We start from the raw sequence: 20,991 nt of genomic DNA on the forward strand, positions 1-20,991 counted from the left end.
ACATTCGACTCCCAGAGAACAAAATCCTTCTTAATAAATGTGGAAAAAAAAAAATCTATGTTGGTGAAGTCTTATTTCAAAAAGCCTTTCGACAAAGGCGATGATGGGGTTAACATTCTCAGTGCTGCTGCACCCGGACGCAGTCTCTCATAGGCCTGAGAGCATCTGCTGAGCGGAGCCAAGAAATCCCAGCCTCATCCCTGCAAGGCCAAACAGGCAGGCGGAAGAACCAACTGCAGTCGGCATCTTGAAGCCATTAGACCAATGAAAGCAGAGGGGGGGGGGAGGCAGCTGTACGGCTCCTTGTTCCCTCTAGCATCCTTCCTGCCGCCTCTTGTGGCAAATACAAGACAGCAACAAGACACAGGGGGTGGGGGTGGGGGGGGGGTCAGCTGGTCCTCGGGGGCACTTGGAGGACCTGAGGGGGGTCCTGGAGGCTGGCGGGATATTGCTACGTCGGCGTGTGACTCCATACTGGAAGAAAATGGCTGCTTTTCAGGGTAAACAGGCTGTGCAGGACCTGCACTGCTAAAGGGAGGAGGGGCAGACATTGGAGGAAATGTCGCCTCTCCCAACGAAATCTTTCCCTCTCCAGCTAACCCCCAGCCTGCCGTTGCTCATCTCTCAACCCCAGCATGTTGCACACTCGAGGTACGTATGTGCCGTGACGAATGTCGCTCGCTCTTTGTGTCTGCAGAGCTGCTTTTCTTTTTTTGTAACTGCTTGTATATGTCAGCACGTGTGGGTCTTAAAAACACAACAGAGAGGAGGGATCATGTGACCTCCTTCTTTCCAACATGAAAGCGAGCATCACAGCACTTTGGGCTGCAGGGAAACTTCTTTTAAAAGTAACACAGACTTGAAGGCGGGAGGTATTCGCAGAAATTGTCTGTGCGGGAGGATGTCAGTTTGAAAGCTTCATTTCCTCCAAGGTGTTGCATATTCCTCAAGATCTTTATCTGGTCCGTTATGCCTTCTCCCTCCATCTCTTCACCCACATCCTGCTCTCGACTGCGACCACATCCTCCTCGCCTCTACCAGACTTTTCCAAATCCTCATTTCCACACCACACCATTTCTTTGTCAAAGCTTGCCTGAACCGCCGCACACATAAGAGTGAAAATGGGTAAAAATGGTATTTAAGTAAAATACTTTTGAGTATTATCCAGCCATCCATTTTCTACCGCTTGTCCTATACCAGCTGCACTCGGGTGGAAAGCAGGGTACAAGTCGACATTTGAGTATTATGACTCAAGTAAAATATTTTTGCCATAATCGCAGTAGGGATGCAGCTGTCGATTATTTTAGTAATCGACCATCAGTTTGTTTGATTAATCCAGTATTTGAATAAAAGACACATTATAGCCTGCGTATTTAAGTGAACATAGTTTAAATACCGTATTTTCCGCACTATAAGCCGCCCCGGGTTATTAGCCGCACCTTCAATGAATGGCATATTTCAAAACTTTGTCCACCTATAAGCCGCCCCGGACTATAAGCCGCGCCTACGCTGCGCTAAAGGGAATGTCAAAAAAACAGTCAGATAGGTCAGTCAAACTTTAATAATATATTAAAAACCAGCGTTCTAACAACTCTGTCCCAAAATGTACGCAAATGTGCAATCACAAACATAGTAAAATTCAAAATAGTGCAGAGCAATAGCAACATAATGTTGCTCGAACGTTAATGTCACAACACACAAAATAAACATAGCGCTCACCTTCTGAAGTTATTCTTCATTCGTAAATCCTTCGAATTCTTCGTCTTCGGTGTCCGAATTGAAAAGTTGGGCAAATGTGGGATCCAAAATGGCCGGTTCCGTCTCGTCGAAGTCATCGGAGTCAGTGTCACTGTTGTCCAGCAGTTGCTGTGAAATAGTGGTCCGTGTGCGGATGGAGCGATTGCGTCTTTTCATGAACCGGAAACACCAAGAAGCACCACCTTTAAAATCATCCAGGTGAAGTTCGCTTGCTAGCGTTGTTGCCTTCATTCGAATAGTGATGGTGCTGACACTTCTGCTTGCTGCTCTGTGCTCAACAACCCACTGTTCGAGTTTGTCCTCCAACAGTAGCCATCTTGCTTTGTTCCCTCGGAAACTCTGTTTTGTCTTCTTTACCTGGCGCAGGTCATCTTCTTGCTTCCTCCACCTACGCACCATTGATTCATTTATGTTCAATTCTCTTGCTGCTGCTCTATTTCCGTGTTCTTCTGCGTGGCTTATTGCCTTAAGTTTAAATTCTGCGTTATACGCGTGTCGCTTAGTAGGAGCCATTTTGTGGTCTTTACAGATGTAAACACACAAAGGAAATGAAACGAAAATCCGCGCGCTTCTTCTTCTTCCGGGGGCGGGTGGTTGCTTACAGTAGAAGAAGAAGCGCTTCCTGTTCTATGGGGGCGGGTGCTTACCTTGGCGGTTGCTTGCGTAGAAGAAGAAGCGCTTCCTGTTCTACCGGGAAAAAAGATGGCGGCTGTTTACCGTAGTTTGCGAGATCGAAACTTTATGAAAATGAATCTTAATATTTATCCATATATAAAGCGCACCGGGTTAAAAGCCGCACTGTCAGCTTTTGAGTAAATTTGTGGTTTTTAGGTGCGGCTAATGGTGCGGAAAATACGGGAAACATTTTTTTTGCTTGCCATAACCTTCATTAATGTTTCGAATAAATGGACATCATCAACCTTTAAATTGCACTTTTAACATGAGTGCATCAATAAGAAGAAATCACATGACCGTTGTTTGCCGCCACACATACCACAAAACACACTCTATTAACTATGTTCCGGCTTCTGATTTGATAGATTTTTAGGGATGGGGTAAAGAATTTGGTACTTTTACAGTCCACAGCACTACCGAGTACCGATTCACGTAAAATCAAACAGTACCATATTTCGACACTTTTGTTGCAGACTCAGGACCGACTCCAACACTTGGCGGGCAAACAGGCAGTCAATCACCCAGAACAAACTCAGCTAGGCTGCCCCGAAGTAATGTTACAATTTTCCATGCCACCAAACCAAGAAGAAGATGCTCAAAAGTACAGTAAGGCGCCAATTTTCAAAATGCGCTAGCTCAATGCTAATTTACATCGGATTTACCTTAGACACCAATTAGCATTAGCAAGTTTACATGGCGATTTCAACACCTCCAAATGTGTTAATAAAAACTACAGCTGAGAGGCTTGTTAAAATCAAACAGCTGTTGTGTAATTATAATACAGTATAAACACTTTTAGCACTCAACAAAAGACAAGACTGGCACATTCAACTTAAAGGGGTCCTATTATGATTTTTTTCTACATTTAAAACACTTCTTTGAGGTCTGCATAACATGTGATAGTGGTTCTTTGGTCAAAATGTTACATAGATTATGTTTTACAGGCGATTCATCAAGTCGCTTTCCGATCGTCTCTTCAGGATGCGCCATTTTGTGGGCGGTCTTATTTACGTGCCTCCATTTTGACAGGACTTAAGCACAAATTTAAATATACAACAGCAGGTACCAATATGTAAGGAAAGTTGGTTTTGCATAATAGGGGCCCCTTTAATAGCAAAAACTACAAGTCCACATCACAGACATGCTGACAACACTTCAGTGCGTTTTGTTTACATCCGGTTTCGGTAGCACGGATTTCGGTGATCAAAGTCTTTTTTTAGGTGGTCAAGTTTTCGGTACATCATTTCTTAATAGATGTGAATATTAGGCCATATATGTCAATTCATACTGTAACGACCTGCTAATGTTAATGTTTTATGTTTGTGTGCTTTGGATGTGTATTTGTCATGTTTACAAACACACGTCCGTGGCTAAAAGGTGATTGGCAGAGAATAAGGAAGCGTTGTTGTGTGTCCGGGGAAGCGCGGACTCACGAGACAAAAGTATTTGTTATCATAAGATTGGTAATAAAAGTTAAATATAGCGTTGGAGTTTGTGTGATTTCTTCTGGGAGCTAGAATATATTACAAAACCCAAAACCAGTGAAGTTGGCGCGTTGTGTAAATTATAAATAAAAACAGAATACAATGATTTGCAAATCCTTTTCAACCTATATTCAATTGAATACACTGCAAAGACAAGATACTTAAAGACGAGCTGTTGCAAGGAATTTAGGGGTTTCACCATCTACAGTCTGTAATATCATCAAAAGGTTCAGAGAATCTGGAGAAATCACTGCACGTAAGCGGCAAGCCCGTTACTTTCGATCCCTCAGGTGGTACTGCATCAAAAAGTGACATCAGTGTGTAAAGGATATCACCACATGAGTTAAGAAACACTTCAGAAAACCACTGTCAGTAACTACAGTTGGTCGCTACATCTGTAAGTGCAAGTTAAAGCTCTACTGTGCAAAGCAAAAGCCATTTATTAACAACACCCAGAAACGCCGCCAGCTTCGCTGGGCCCGAGCTCATCTAAGATTGACTGATGCAAAGTGGAAAAGTGTTCTGTGGACTGACGAGTCCACATTTTGAGTCCAAATTGTTTTTGGAAACTGTGGACGTCGTGTCATCCAGACCAAAGAGGCAAAGAATCACCCGGACTGTTAGAGGCGCAAAGTTCAAAAGCCAGCATCTGTGATGGTATGGGGGTGTATTAGTGGCCAAGACATGGTTAACTTACACATCTGTGAAGGCACCATTAATGCTGAAAGGTACATACAGGTTTTGGAGCAACATATGTTGCTATTTAAGCAACGTCTTTTTCATGGACACCCCTGCTTATTTCAGCCAGGCAATGCCAAGCCACGTGTTACATCAACACGTGGCTTCGTAGTAAAAGAGTGCAGGTACTAGACTGGCCTGCCTGTAGTCCAGACCTGTCTCCCGTTGAAAATGTGTGGCGCATTATGAAGCCTAAAATACCACAACGGAGACCCCCGGACTGTTGAACAACTTAAGCTGTACATCAAGCAAGAATGGGAAAGGATTCCACCTGAAAAGCTTCAAAAATTGGTCTCCTCAGTTCCCAAACATTTACTGAGTGTTGTTAAAAGGAAAGGCCATGTAACACAGTCGTAAAAATGCCCCTGTGCCAACTTTTTGGCAATGTGTTGCTGCCATTAAATTCTAAGTTATGATTATTTGCAAAAAAAACAATTCAAAAACAACAGTTCGAACATTAAATATCTTGTCTTTGCAGTCTATTCAATTAAATATTGTCATGTTTGTGTAATCATGTTTTGTTTTAAGTCATGTTTTGTTTAGTTTCTGGCTTTTCACTCCCTTGTCTTGTCACCATAGCAACCATTAGTTTTCACCTGTCACGTCACGCACCTGTTTCACGTCTTGAGTCACGCACCTGTTTTCGTTAATCATGTCTGTAGTATTTAAGTTCAGTGTTTTTCAGTTTGTTTTTCTGACGACCTCGCACCCCATACCGCACCATATTTATGCTCTGTTCATGCCTCTAACTCTTTTTTCATGCCGGTTCCATGCCAAGTAAGTTTTTGTTTGTCAAGCCACAGTTAATGTTTTTTGTTTAATTGTTCATAGTTTATTCTCCGCCACTGTGCGCGCTTTTTGTTTGATCCTTTTTTTTTTGTATTTATAGTTAATAAATAAATCATGTACCTCCATTCCCGTCTCGCCCGTGCCAACTTTCCGCTGCATCCTGGAAAAGCAAACTCTCAAGATCAAGTCCTGACAAATATAAGTTGAAAAGGATTTGCAAATCATTGTATTCTGTTTTCATTTACAATTCACACAACGTGCCAACTTCACTGGTTTTGGGTTTTGTATATTACTGTGATTCGTTTTCAAGTACAAAAAAAAGCCGTCACATTCATTTACATTAAGGGGAAACTCTGAGTGCTCAATTTGTTTAGAAGTACTCGCATACAATTTCTCAGGTAATTATAACAATTACTGTTGTTTTCCTCCTCCAAAGCGTCATCAGTTCCTCTGCAGACCCCAGACCAGCATGAAGATGACGTCCGCAATGAAACACACTAAAGACTGAATAAAAATATAATAATAATAAAGTTAGCATCCAACCGACAATGGCGCTGCCTACAGCTAAGACAAGTCCAAGTTTTCCATCCCCAGCTGCCTTCAGCAGCAGCAGCGTACCTCTGCTGTCCTCCTCCAGCACCATGGGGGACAATATCACGTCCAGGACAGCGTTAATGACCGTCACCATCACCACCAATGAGACTGCTTTCAACACCACCGCCTTCCCAGAGGCGCTGATGGAAGGCTCGGCAGTGGGCATGGTGCTCGTCCCCTTTGGCATCATCACCGTCATCGGCCTGGCGCTCGCACTCGTAAGGACACTTTTACGTTCTTCCCCGCATTCGATGAGCATCATTCATTTACGTTTGTACGCCTTCTCCTTCATAGTTGCTGTACATTCGGAAAAGGAAGCGGTACGTACTCTTGTAATTTGTCCGTTGAGCATCTGAAATGTCAGGGCTGACTTCTTCTGTCTCTGGTGCTGCAGTTTGGAGAAGCTGAGGCACCAGCTCATGCCCATGTACAGCTTTGACCCGGCCGAGGAACAGGACGACCTGCTGGAACAGGAACTGCTGGACCACGGCCGGGATGGAACCCTCGCTGGGCCCAATGCCAAGGTGAGCCCGTGGAAATATTTAAATGAAGTAGAGTACGTTTAAAAGAGTATAACATGAGTAAAACTACTAGGGGTGTAGCTAGGGATGGGTACTTAAATAACACCGACCAATTTCCTTACTTGATGGCTTCACGGTGGCAGAGGGGTTAGTGCATCTGCCTCACAATACGAAGGTCCTGAGTAGTCTTGGGTTCAATCCCGGGCTCGGGATCTTTCTGTGTGGAGTTTGCATGTTCTCCCCGTGACTGCGTGGGTTCCCGCCGGGTACTCCGGCTTCCTCCCACCTCCAAAGACATGCACCTGGGGATAGGTTGATTGGCAACACTAAATTGGCCCTAGTGTGTGGATGTGAGTGTGAATGTTGTCTGTCTATCTGTGTTGGCCCTGCGATGAGGTGGCGACTTGTCCAGGGTGTACCCCGCCTTCCGCCCGATTGTAGCTGAGATAGGCTCCAGCGCCCCCCGCGACCCCAAAAGGGAATAAGCGGTAGAAAATGGATGGATGGATGGATGTAAAATCAAATGGTTCCACATTTCCATACTTTTATTGTACCTGATGTCACGTCTGGTTGCAGACTCAAACAATTGGCGGGCAAACGAGCTTATTTGTCTTTAAGTAATGTTGTAAGTTTCCATGTCAACAAAGCAAGCATGCCTGGTAGAAAGCTAATTTACATTGGATATCAATCAATCAATCAATCAATCAATGTTTATTTATATAGCCCTAACTCACAAGTGTCTCAAAGGGCTGCACAAGCCACAACGACATCCTCGGTTAAGATCCCACATCAGGGCAAAGGAAAAACTCAACCCAGCGGGATGACAATGAGAAACCTTGGAGAGGGGAGGGGGGCAGAGCAGAAAAGAAAAGAAACGGCAGATCAACTGGTCTAAAAGGGGGGTCTATTTAAAGGCTAGAGTAAACAAATGAGTTTTAAGATGGGACTTAAATGCTTTCTGCTGAGGTAGCATCTCTAACTGTTACCGGGGGGGGCATTCCAGAGTACTGGAGCCCGAATAGAAAACGCTCTATAGCCCGCAGACTTTTTTTGGGCTCTGGGAATCACTAATAAGCCGGAGTTCTTTGAACGCAGATTTCTTGTGGCGTATACATGCTATTGATTAGCATTAGCGATTTTACATGGTGATTTTGACACCTTCCAACTTGTTAATGAAAACTACAACTAAGATGCACGTTACAATCAAACAGCTTGTGTGTAATAAGTACAATACTTATAGTATAAACACTTTGTAGGGCTCAACAAAAGACACGACTGGTACGTTCAGCTTAACGGCAAAGATTACATCCTGAATGCCATTCTGATAATGAAATTGCTTTGCTTCAAGATATTGGAATCTTTTTAAAAGTTAATTTATGCAAGCAAGTGATTTACTGCGACTGTGATTAATTTAAATGGAAGCATGGGATTAATTGCAATTAAGCATTCTTTATTCTAGTCTCTTTTATGATACAATATTGTGATTTAAGTTTTTTCCTTCATCATGCTGCCATAAATGTGTTATTGGACTACAGTTCTATTAATTATTTTTCTGTACAGCACTTTGATGAGCGGATGTTGTTTCAAATATGAAACATAAAAACACATTTAAAATTGAATTATGAATGAATAATCACCTTGCTTCCTGCATGTTGTCATTTACTTTCATTTTCTTTTTGCCTTCAAAGTTTTGACAATGGCAAAGTAGAAGGTCCACATGGTAAAGTATTCCCTGTGTGCCCTTTAACCTTGACTTTCCCCACACAATGATTATGAATAAAATAAAATAAACATCATCATGCCCTTCCTGACCTTCTCCTTATTGTAATTTTCTATTTTAATAAGATGTCAAACAGGAATTAGAATAGGGGAGGTATTCACCTCAGAGTCAAATATATTTTCACTTCATATATGCTAACTGTTAGCTGGCTACATTTTTTAACGCAATTTGCAGATTATTCACTTTCAGTAACAGTCATATTTTGTTACTCGACTCTTGCTATCATGCTAACGTTAGCATGTTAACTTTTGAGCTAATTTTGCAGGTACACAGCTCAGAGAATCAAATATTCTGTTATTTCACACATGCTAACTGCCAACATGCAAAAAACTCATTATGCAGACATACCTCTAACAGTCATATACTCTGTATACATATATACAGGTAAAAGCCAGTAAATTAGAATATTTTGAAAAACTTGATTTATTTCAGTAATTGCATTCAAAAGGTGTAACTTGTACATTATATTTATTCATTGCACACAGACTGATGCATTCAAATGTTTATTTCATTTAATTTTGATGATTTGAAGTGGCAACAAATGAAAATCCAAAATTCCGTGTGTCACAAAATTAGAATATTACTTAAGGCTAATACAAAAAAGGGATTTTTAGAAATGTTGGCCAACTGAAAAGTATGAAAATGAAAAATATGAGCATGTACAATACTCAATACTTGGTTGGAGCTCCTTTTGCCTCAATTACTGCGTTAATGCGGCGTGGCATGGAGTCGATGAGTTTCTGGCACTGCTCAGGTGTTATGAGAGCCCAGGTTGCTCTGATAGTGGCCTTCAACTCTTCTGCGTTTTTGGGTCTGGCATTCTGCATCTTCCTTTTCACAATACCCCACAGATTTTCTATGGGGCTAAGGTCAGGGGAGTTGGCGGGCCAATTTAGAACAGAAATACCATGGTCCGTAAACCAGGCACGGGTAGATTTTGCGCTGTGTGCAGGCGCCAAGTCCTGTTGGAACTTGAAATCTCCATCTCCATAGAGCAGGTCAGCAGCAGGAAGCATGAAGTGCTCTAAAACTTGCTGGTAGACGGCTGCGTTGACCCTGGATCTCAGGAAACAGAGTGGACCAACATTTCTAAAAATCCCTTTTTTGTATTAGCCTTAAGTAATATTCTAATTTTGTGACACACGGAATTTTGGATTTTCATTTGTTGCCACTTCAAATCATCAAAATTAAATGAAATAAACATTTGAATGCATCAGTCTGTGTGCAATGAATAAATATAATGTACAAGTTACACCTTTTGAATGCAATTACTGAAATAAATCAAGTTTTTCAAAATATTCTAATTTACTGGCTTTTACCTGTATGTGTGTGTGTGTATATATATATATATATATATATATATATATATATATATATATATATATATATATATATATATATATATACCGTAGTTTCCGCACTATAAGGCGCACCTAAAAACCACAAATTTTCTCAAAAGCTGACAGTGCGCCTTATAATCCGGTGCGCCTTATATATGGGTTAATATTAATATTAATTTTCATAAAGTTCCGGTCTCGCAACTACGGTAAACAGCCGCCATCTTTTTTCCCCGTAGAAGAAGAAGAAGCGCGCGGTGCATGCTGGGATATGTGACGTTTCATTTCCATTTGTGTGTTTATGTAAAGACCCCAAAATGGCTCCTATTAAGTGTGTTGTCTGTCTAATTATAAATAATGCAGACGAGGCGTGTTAACTGAGTTCTCAACGTTTACTCACAGCGTGCTCATAACCACATTCTAACTGCCAGTATACAACAACGCTTCTCAGGGCTACCGCGCATGCTCGTCACTATCGTTGCATGCTGGGTAGTGTAGTTGTTATATTTGCTAGCTCATAACATCACATTAAGAGACACGCTTACGCGCTTAATTCAATACTCGCCGTCATTCCGGGTGGATTGACAAAAGACCTCCAGCCGCTAGATATTGGTGTCAACAGGGCATTCGAAGCTAGACTGCTAACTGTGTGGGAACAGTGGATGACAGAAGGCGAACACACGTGACGTTCACCAAGACAGGGAGACAGCGCCAGACGACATACGCCACTATCTGCCAGTGGATCGTAAATGCCTGGGCTGATTCAGTCTCATCTGTGGTCCGAGCTTTCAGGAAGGCAGGAATTGTCACTGAACTAATAAACGGCAACGACACTGACTCCATTAATGACGACTTCGACGAGACGGAGCCGGCCATGTTGGATGCCGTATTCGCTCAACTGTTTAATTCGGACACTGAAGAAGAAGAATTCGAGGGATTTGTGAATGAGCTATAACTTCATAAAGTGAGCTTTACATTTTTATTTAGTGTGTTGTGTTGTGTGACATTAACGTTTGAGCAACGTTGAGTTCTTGATATATTGTTATTGCTCTGCACTATTTCACGTGTTACTATATTGTGATTGCACGTTTGATTTACGTAACACGAGTAAATCAGCTGTTTATTCATTTTGGGAGTGAACGGAGTTGTCAGAACGCTGGTTTGTTATCTATTAATAAAGTTTGACTGACCTATCTGACTGTTTTGTTGACATAGGTGCGCCTTATAATCCGGTGCGCCTTATATATGAACAAAGTTTTGAAATATGCCATTCATTGAAGGTGCGCCTTATAATCCGATGCGCCTTATAGTGCGGAAAATACGGTATATATAAACATACATATATACACACATATATACTGTATATATATATATATATGTATATATATATATATATATATAAATAAATATATATATACATTTATATATATATACCTATACATACATATATACACATATATATATATATATATATATATATAAATAAATATATATATATGTACATTTATATGTATATGTATGTATATATACGTATCTTATTACTTGACTATCTTGCTATCATGCTACCTTTAGCATGCTAGTTTTGGAGCTTATGTATATATACGTATCTTATTACTTGACTATCTTGCTATCATGCTACCTTTAGCATGCTAGTTTTTGAGCTAATTTTGCAGGTATTCACCTGAGAGTTAAATATTTTGTTAGTGCACACATGCTAACTGTTGGCATGGCACCATGCTGGCTCTTAAGCTGATTTTGCAGGTTACGCCTCAGAGTCAAATATTTTGTTATTTCACGCACGCTAATGTTCGCATGTTAGCGTGCTAGCTATTTTTTTCCCCCTCATTTTGCAAGTATACGCCTAACAGCTGTATGTTTTCTTACTTGACGCTATCTGGCTAGCAAGCTCACTTTTAGTATTTCTTTTCCAAATTGCATTTTCCAGTTCATCTTGCATTAGGTATATCTATTAGTACACATATTTTCCCTCTATGTTAGAAAAGTGAGAAGGGGTAGGATTAGGTCAACTCTGCTTCTTCCTACTATGTTTTGGACATGTGGAATTATGCAATTATATAAACAAATAATAATACATTTCTCTCCTGTTTTGCCAGACACTGCGTAGCACCCAGGGGACCACGCAGAGACCTAGTCGTCTGGTCTTCACTGATGTAGCCAAAGCCCTCAACGCTTAATGCTTCCATTGCTGGTGACGTTTTGTGCACGCCTTCTATCTGCAGTAGGCTCACTCAGGAAGGCACATAAAAGGGACACAGGGCGAGGAAACGGTGCATGTTTCATAAGCAAGAGTCACTGCTGATCTGGCAAAACAAATGCAAAGTCAAGCACTTTTCTTTCACTGTTTTACTGTTGAACGATTCTTCTATTCATGTGATCTTCCTCAACATTCTGTGTGTCTTCCTCGCTGTGCGATGAAGGAGTGGCGATGCATGGAACATTTTGGCGCAAAGCGTGATGTTTTATTATAGATTATAGACAAACCACACACACACACACACACACACACACACACACACACACACACACACACACACACACACACACACACACACACACAAACACACACACACACAAAAGGATCAACCTTGTCATATTTAAGACCTGGACCACATTCACATCATATATAAGTTGAAAGCTGCCAATTCAAGTAAGGACATTCTAAATGGGTTAAAGGTCAAATAAATGTAAAAATGAAGGTGTTGGACCAAATATGTCAAAAGACTGTGTACGTTTTATAATAAATATCATTAATCACTCACTGGGAGCAGGACTAACTGACGCCAGCCAATGAAAAATGCTGATTTGACATATTTGCTTTTTGAACCCTGACTGTAAAAATAGGTGACTGCAAGCTTTACACTTCCTGGTTTGACCTTGTAAGCCACGCCCCACTCATGCGCACGCACGCACGCACACACGCACACACGCACACATGCACACACGCACACAAACACACACACATTCACTAGAGCAGGGGTCCTCAAACTTTTTGACTCGGAGGCCGCATTGGGTTAAAAAAATGATGTGTCCGGGGGCCGGGCTGTATATATGTATATATATATATATATATATATATATACATATATATATATATATATGTATATCAATCAATCAATCAATCAATGTTTATTTATATAGCCCTAAATCACAAGTGTCTCAAAGGGCTGCACAAGCCACAACGACATCCTCGGTACAAAGCCCACATAAGGGCAAGGAAAAACTCACCCCAGTGGGACGTCGATGTGAATGACTATGAGACACCTTGGAGAGGACCGCATATGTGGGTGACCCCCCCCCCCCCCTCTAGGGGGGGGTTATATATATATATATATATATATATATATATATATATATGTATATATACACTACGTTACTTGTATATATATATATATATATATATATATATATATATACATATATATATATATATATATACACAGGTATATATATATATATATATATATATATATACACAGGTATATATATATATATATATATATCAATCAATCTTTATTTATATAGCCCTAAATCACAAGTGTCTCAAAGGGCTGCACAAGCCACAACGACATCCCTCATTATATATATATATATATATATATATTCAGAGTGCGATGATGTCACGTTATTAGTGGGAAAATGCATTTTTAGACAATATGATTTGCCTGAGCGGCTAGGAGACACCGAGAGTAGTAGGCGGTAGAAAATGGACTAGAAAGGACAAATAAAAATAAAATAAAAATACAAAATAAATAAAAAAATTTTTTAATTTTTTATTTTTTTTAACTGGGTACTTCCCTTGGGCCGGATTTTGGACGTTGGCGGGCCGGATCCGGCCCATGGGCCGTAGTTCGGGCACCCCTGCACTAGAGCAAGAGTGTCCAAAGTGTGCAGCATATTACTAACAGCAAACATGAGAAAAAATGTCAGAAAAAGAGACATAATGTGATGAGAAAAAGCAGACATTTTGATACTAATATTTAAAGATGTATCAACAAAAAAAATGGTTATTGTGAGCAAATGTATCACAGTTATTATCATCATGTTGTTGAATGTGCTCCAAAAGTACTTGTATACACACTAAAATATTTGCATTTCATCCAAGTTGTACTTACAATAACTAAATAAAAATGGACACACAATATATATATTCATATTTACCACTCTGATGTGCACAATTAGACAACTTAGTCACGCAGAAAGCAATGTTTTATACAAGTTTACATTAAGAGTGAATGTGTCTTGTTATTGTATTGGCGTTTAAGCTAGCTAGTGTTTTTTATTATTATTATTATTAGGGCCCGCAATGGCCCATTGCAAAAGGACTCCCACAGGGAGTCCTTATGCAATGGGACATAAGGACCTATTGAATTTCTAAGGTTTTATTATTATTATTTATTATTATTATTCTTCCGCAGCTTTGCGCACTACTTTAACCCCCTTCACATGCTTCAAAACTCACCAAATTTTACACACACATCAGTAATATACGGCAAAACTTTTTATCAAACAACCAAACCTCAAAACTCAAAATTGTGCTCTAGCGCCCCCTAGGAAAAAAAAAACTAGACTGCCTGTAACTCCCACTAGGTAGGTCGGAAAAACATGAAACAAAATCCTCTATGTAGGTCTGACTTAGACCTAGTTCTCATAATTGTACATCCTCGGGCTAAAATCAACAGGAAGTTGGCAATTCCCCCTTCAAGACAAAAAAGTACTAAAAACAGTCAGTTTTGCTTCTTTGAGCTGTAATTTGACCCCCTTAACACGCTTCAAAACTCACCGAACTCAACGCACACATCAGGACTGGCAAAAATTGCGATCTAATAAAGAAACCTAACCCCAAATTTAAAAATTGCCCTCTACAGCAATTTTTGAATAAAACTGATAAAAAACTGCTCCTCGGAAGAAAAAAAATACAAAACTGCCTGTAACTCCCACTGGAAAGGTCGGAGAGACATGAAACAAAAACCTCTATGTAGGTCTCACTTAGACCTACTTTTCATAAATTGACAACCCCCAGCAAAAATATACAGGAAGTTTGCTATTCCCCCTTCAACACTACATTTTTGTAAAAACCGGTCACCTTTCTTCAAACATTATCTCCTCTGAGCGCGTTTGTTGTTTCGGCTTCAAACTAACACAGGAGAGAGATTGAACCCTTCTGATTAAAAGTTGGCGAAAGAGTTGTGATACCTGCTCCGGTTTGGATTTTATGACCCTTCAAAGACCCGCTGCGCTGATGCTGCTGCGGTGCTGTTTTTTTAAGATGGCTGCTTAAAAGCAGGAAGCACCAACGTGCCCACACAATGCAGACAAGGTAGGTACACTAGACAAAAGTCTTGGGACACTTCAGACTAAAAGTAGACAAAAGTATTGGGACACTTAGGACTACCACCTGCCAAATACGCGGGCCCGACAAACGCTGCTTGCAGCTTTAATTATTATTATTATTATTAGCTGCCAGGTAGCGATTAGCGACGTTAGCCGATAGCTAGCATTCAGCAGCCCTAGCTTTCTTCTTCGGGAAACGAGCAGTATCATCGGTCCATGAGTTTATGTGTTTATCAATCACGGTTTTATGACCATTTTAATTTGAAACTGTAATTTTACCGCAGTTTATCATTAATACCGGAATTGTTTCATCCCTAATAATAGTATGCTTTTGTCCCCTATAACCAAAGCTGACACAAAGTTTTGTCTAGAAATATCTATATTTAGCATATTTTCTACAAAATAAACTATTAAAATACCATGACTTTTCGGTAGGTGGCCTTTGGTGAAAAAAGTATGGACACTCCTGCTCTAAGGGAGATTGTTTTTGGGATTGTAAAAATAGCAGTCATCTTTACTATGAATCCAAGTAAGCCAAAATAAGCTGCATCACGGCCCACAGCGCAGGACTGCTTCCAGCCACCGACGGAGAAACTGATGTGGTAAAATATTATTTACAGCGCAAAGTAAGAAATAACAACATGGACTGTCAGGGAAGTCACAAATATTATTACAGTCCATAAGAAAGACTTGTGAACATGTAATATTACGCTTATAAAACATGTTTTGTGTTTGTCAAGTGCATGAATGGTCTCACTTGCAAGGCAATGTCTGCATTTGTCAAACTAAAATATAATATACAGGTAAAAGCCAGTAAATTAGAATATTTTGAAAAACTTGATTTATTTCAGTAATTGCATTCAAAAGGTGTAACTTGTACATTATATTTATTCATTGCACACAGACTGATGCATTCAAATGTTTATTTCATTTAATTTTGATGATTTGAAGTGGCAACAAATGAAAATCCAAAATTCCGTGTGTCACAAAATTAGAATATTACTTAAGGCTAATACAAAAAAGGGATTTTTAGAAATGTTGGCCAACTGAAAAGTATGAAAATGAAAAATATGAGCATGTACAATACTCAATACTTGGTTGGAGCTCCTTTTGCCTCAATTACTGCGTTAATGCGGCGTGGCATGGAGTCGATGAGTTTCTGGCACTGCTCAGGTGTTATGAGAGCCCAGGTTGCTCTGATAGTGGCCTTCAACTCTTCTGCGTTTTTGGGTCTGGCATTCTGCATCTTCCTTTTCACAATACCCCACAGATTTTCTATGGGGCTAAGGTCAGGGGAGTTGGCGGGCCAATTTAGAACAGAAATACCATGGTCCGTAAACCAGGCACGGGTAGATTTTGCGCTGTGTGCAGGCGCAAAGTCCTGTTGGAACTTGAAATCTCCATCTCCATAGAGCAGGTCAGCAGCAGGAAGCATGAAGTGCTCTAAAACTTGCTGGTAGACGGCTGCGTTGACCCTGGATCTCAGGAAACAGAGTGGACCGACACCAGCAGATGACATGGCACCCCAAACCATCACTGATGGTGGAAACTTTACACTAGACTTCAGGCAACGTGGATCCTGTGCCTCTCCTGTCTTCCTCCAGACTCTGGGACCTCGATTTCCAAAGGAAATGCAAAATTTGCATGGTTGGGTGATGGTTTGGAGTGCCATGTCATCTGCTGGTGTCGGTCCACTCTGTTTCCTGAGATCCAGGGTCAACGCAGCCGTCTACCAGCAAGTTTTAGAACACTTCATGCTTCCTGCTGCTGACCTGCTCTATGGAGATGGAGATTTCAAGTTCCAACAGGACTTGGCGCCTGCACACAGCGCAAAATCTACCCGTGCCTGGTTTACGGACCATGGTATTTCTGTTCTAAATTGGCCCGCCAACTCCCCTGACCTTAGCCCCATAGAAAATCTGTGGGGTATTGTGAAAAGGAAGATGCAGAATGCCAGACCCAAAAACGCAGAAGAGTTGAAGGCCACTATCAGAGCAACCTGGGCTCTCATAACACCTGAGCAGTGCCAGAAACTCATCGACTCCATGCCACGCCGCATTAACGCAGTAATTGAGGCAAAAGGAGCTCCAACCAAGTATTGAGTATTGTACATGCTCATATTTTTCATTTTCATACTTTTCAGTTGGCCAACATTTCTAAAAATCCCTTTTTTGTATTAGCCTTAAGTAATATTCTAATTTTGTGACACACGGAATTTTGGATTTTCATTTGTTGCCACTTCAAATCATCAAAATTAAATGAAATAAACATTTGAATGCATCAGTCTGTGTGCAATGAATAAATATAATGTACAAGTTACACCTTTTGAATGCAATTACTGAAATAAATCAAGTTTTTCAAAATATTCTAATTTACTGGCTTTTACCTGTATACTAGTGTTGTCCCGATACCAATATTTTGGTGCCACAAAAAAGGGGACCACAAAAAATGGCATTATTGGCTTTATTTGAACAAAAAATGTTATGGTACATTAAACATATGTTTCTTATTGCAATTTTGTCCTTAAATAAAATAGTGAACATACAAGACAACTTGTTTTTTTATTAGTAAGTAAACAAACAAAGGCTCCTAATTTAGTCTGCTGACATATGTGGTAACATATTGTGTCATTTCTCATTCTATTATTTTGTCAACATTATTAAGGACAAGTGGTAGAAAATGAATTATTAATCTACTTGTTCATTTACTGTTAATATCTGCTTACATTCTCTTTTAACATGTTCTATCTACACTTCTGTTAAAATGTAATAATCACTTATTCTTCTGTTGTTTGGATGCTTTACATTAGTTTTGGACGATGCCGCAAATTTGGGTATCGATCCGATACCAAGTAGTTACAGGATCATACAATGGTCATAATTTAAGTCCTCATGTGTCCAGGGACATATTTCCTGAGTTTATAAACATACGGTAATAAAAAAAAAAGATTTTGTGAAAAATATTGATGTAATCATAGTATTATTGTCTAGATACGCTCCTTTACTTGGTATCATTACAGTGGATGTCAGGTGTAGATCCACCCATGGCATTTGTTTACATTGTGACGCCGGTGAGCTACGGTGTGTAGTGAAGCATGTTTAGCTATTCCTCGTCCTGCAGGGATGATACTTGTAAGAAACTTACTTTATTTGTCGCCATGGAGGCGAGGATTAGTGATTTAGAAGTAGCTAAAACACTGCCGACTGTGGATGGATTTTAGCTGCTAGTTTGCTAGCCATGTCTTACCGCACCTCTTCCAGTGGGCGTTTCAGTGTTATAACTTCACCTTTATTGTTAGTTTTTAAGCCAAAATTCGTTCATTCTCCCTCACACTGTGTCTGCTTGTAAGTACTGCATGATTGTGCGTTGCTGAACATGCTCGTCTGCTTGTAAACCAGCAATGCCACGACGCGATGACGACGCGCCGTCATGCCCGTTAAAAAAAGGGAGGGGTGTGGGGGCATTACTTTTTAGAGGTGGTATAGTACCGAATATGATTCATTAGTATCGCGGTACTATACAACACTAATATATATACTGTAAATAATATACTATTATATATACAGTGGTACCTCAGGTAGTTTAATTGGTTCTGAATTCAAATCAATTTAGTTGGTGTTTGGCCACCCAAAAACAGCACAATTTTAACATGTAACATGGCTTTTAAAGATAAGAAATAACTTTTATATAAGAAATACCGTATGAAAAACAAAACAATAGAAAACTATACTCGTTTTCTGAAGTAAAGTAATAATGTACAGTATTTTCCTTAAGGGGTGGACTGCTACAGTATCTCTTTCCAGCAGCTCTTCTCTGTCAAACACACAATTAGCAGCTTCTCCCTATTTTCATTGTTAAATGTTAGATATTATTTTATTGTCTTTGGCTGGCGTTATCGACTCACTCTGCTTCAGTATGGTGCAGACGAGTAGGGCTACGCTCCAAATGAACTAGCTACACACTCTGTCATGTTGTCTTTAATTCAATGAATATCATCCAATTCAATATAATCCAATCCAAAAACAAAGTTATGTTCATCTCTCGCTATAAACTAATGCTAGCGACTAAGACGGGATGTTTTGGTCTCACCTTAAGGGGTTCACTGTGACATTTACTACTCTTGGTGGGGAGGCAATTAGCCGGGGGACAGCTCCTATGCTGAAAAAACCCGTAAGTTGTGGCACTCGTAAGTCGAGGTACTACTTACTGTACTTTATATTACCAGCAGAGGTGGGTAGTAACACGCTACAATTACTCAGTTACATTTACTTAAGTTACTTTTTGGATAATTTGTACTTGCCAAAGTAGTTTTAATATGACATACTTTCCACTTTTACTTGAGTATTTTTGTTAAGAAGATAATTAACTTTAAAAGAATAAGTGTATTTTTTACTTTGTCTTGTATATTTAAACAGTTGTGTAAACATAGTATGGTAATAAAAATACCCTGAATATAATTCATACTTGATATGGTTATTGCAGGTAAAATGTATTTAATGTTATTGGAAAACATGAATAAATGACAGATGAAGCTAAAATTTTAGTTTTTTATGTTTATAATGTTAGACTTAAATGTGTGAATTTGGTAAAATGAAATAAAGTTGGACATGATTTGAACTATTTCAAAAACTTCTGTTTGTGTGATTAGTTGATTAAGTTAGTTAAGACAGCAAAAAAACAAGAATCCAACCTCAGTTTAAGCCTGAGTTCTGGAGGTTAATTAGTTTTTTTTGATACTGAATTTATGTGACGGAATTTTGGCATTTGAATTTTGTGAATCGCTACCTTAAAATAGTGGAGGAGTTTGAGAGACCAAACGATCCAATGAGCTATGTTGTCGGGGGCTACATGCCCCTGGTAGGGTTTCCCAAGGCAAACTGGTCCAAGGTCATGGGTCGGACTAAGAGCGATTTAAAAGACTCTTATTAAAGTTAAAGTACCACTGATAGTCACACACACACTAGGTGTGGTGAAATTACTCTCTGCATTTGACCCATCCCCTTGTTCCACCCCCTGGGAGGTGAGGGGAGCAGTGAGCAGCGGCGGTGGCCGCGCTCGGGAATCATTTTGGTGATTTAACCCCCAATTCAAACCCTTGATGCTGAGTGCCAAGGAGGAAGGTAATGGGTCCCATTTGTATAGTCTTTGGTATGACTCAGCTGGGGTTTGAACTTATGAAGAAAGAAAAATCGAGGAACACCGGGGCCCCACTCCGGAGCCAGGCCCAGTGCAGGGGCTCGTCAGCGAGCGCTTGGTAGCCGGGACTTTCCTCTACGGAGCCCGGCCGGGCACAGCCCGAAAGAGAGACGTGGAACTACACCCCCGGCTATGTGTAGTTCGGTGCTATGTGGACCGGGTAGCAGTCGAAGGCGAATGCCTCTGCGATCCGGTCCTCGGTTGCCAAATCTAGTTGTCGGGAAACGGAACGTCGCCTCTCTGGCGGGGAAGGAGTGCATGAGGTCGAGAGATACCGTCTAGATCAGTGGTTCTTAACCTGGGTTCGATCGAACCCCAGGGGTTCGGTGAGTCGGCCTAAGGGGTTCGGCGGAGCTTCCGCCGCCGAGGTCAAGACACACCTAACTCATCGTGTAAATAAAAACTTCTCCCTATCGGCGTATAATGATACCCCCCAAACAATGTTCCCTCTAATTTTCCATCTGATTTGCAGGTGTGTAATTTGTTGTGATTCATGCACAGTTCATTTTGTGCACCAGTAATAAACATATAACCTTGTCTTGAATTTGAAAAAGAAAAAACATTAAATTTTTCACTAAAGAAGGGTTCGGTGAATGCGCATATGAAACTGGCGGGGTTCCGTACCTCCAACAAGGTTAAGAACCACTGGTCTAGATATAGTCGAGCTCACCTCAACGCACAGCATAGGCTCCGGAACCAAACTCCTTGAAAGGGGTTGGACGTTGCATTTTTCATTTAAAACTGCAACATTCAAAAGAGCATTCATA

At 40.4% G+C, this 20,991-nt stretch overlaps 1 protein-coding gene across 1 annotated transcript; it reads left to right on the plus strand.

The window, feature by feature from the left end:
* Positions 1–383: 383 nt before the first annotated feature.
* Positions 384–12,273, plus strand: lg38h3orf18 (linkage group 38 C3orf18 homolog). Its single transcript, XM_061932308.1, has 5 exons — positions 384–651; positions 5,881–6,256; positions 6,333–6,358; positions 6,433–6,562; positions 11,791–12,273. Exons 2-5 carry the CDS (start codon positions 5,993–5,995, stop codon positions 11,869–11,871), a joined length of 501 nt encoding a protein of 166 aa, XP_061788292.1. The 5' UTR covers positions 384–651; positions 5,881–5,992; the 3' UTR covers positions 11,872–12,273.
* Positions 12,274–20,991: the final 8,718 nt, after the last annotated feature.

Source organism: Nerophis lumbriciformis, linkage group LG38 (assembly GCF_033978685.3).
Source record: "Nerophis lumbriciformis linkage group LG38, RoL_Nlum_v2.1, whole genome shotgun sequence".
Classification (NCBI taxonomy): Eukaryota; Metazoa; Chordata; class Actinopteri; order Syngnathiformes; family Syngnathidae; genus Nerophis; species Nerophis lumbriciformis.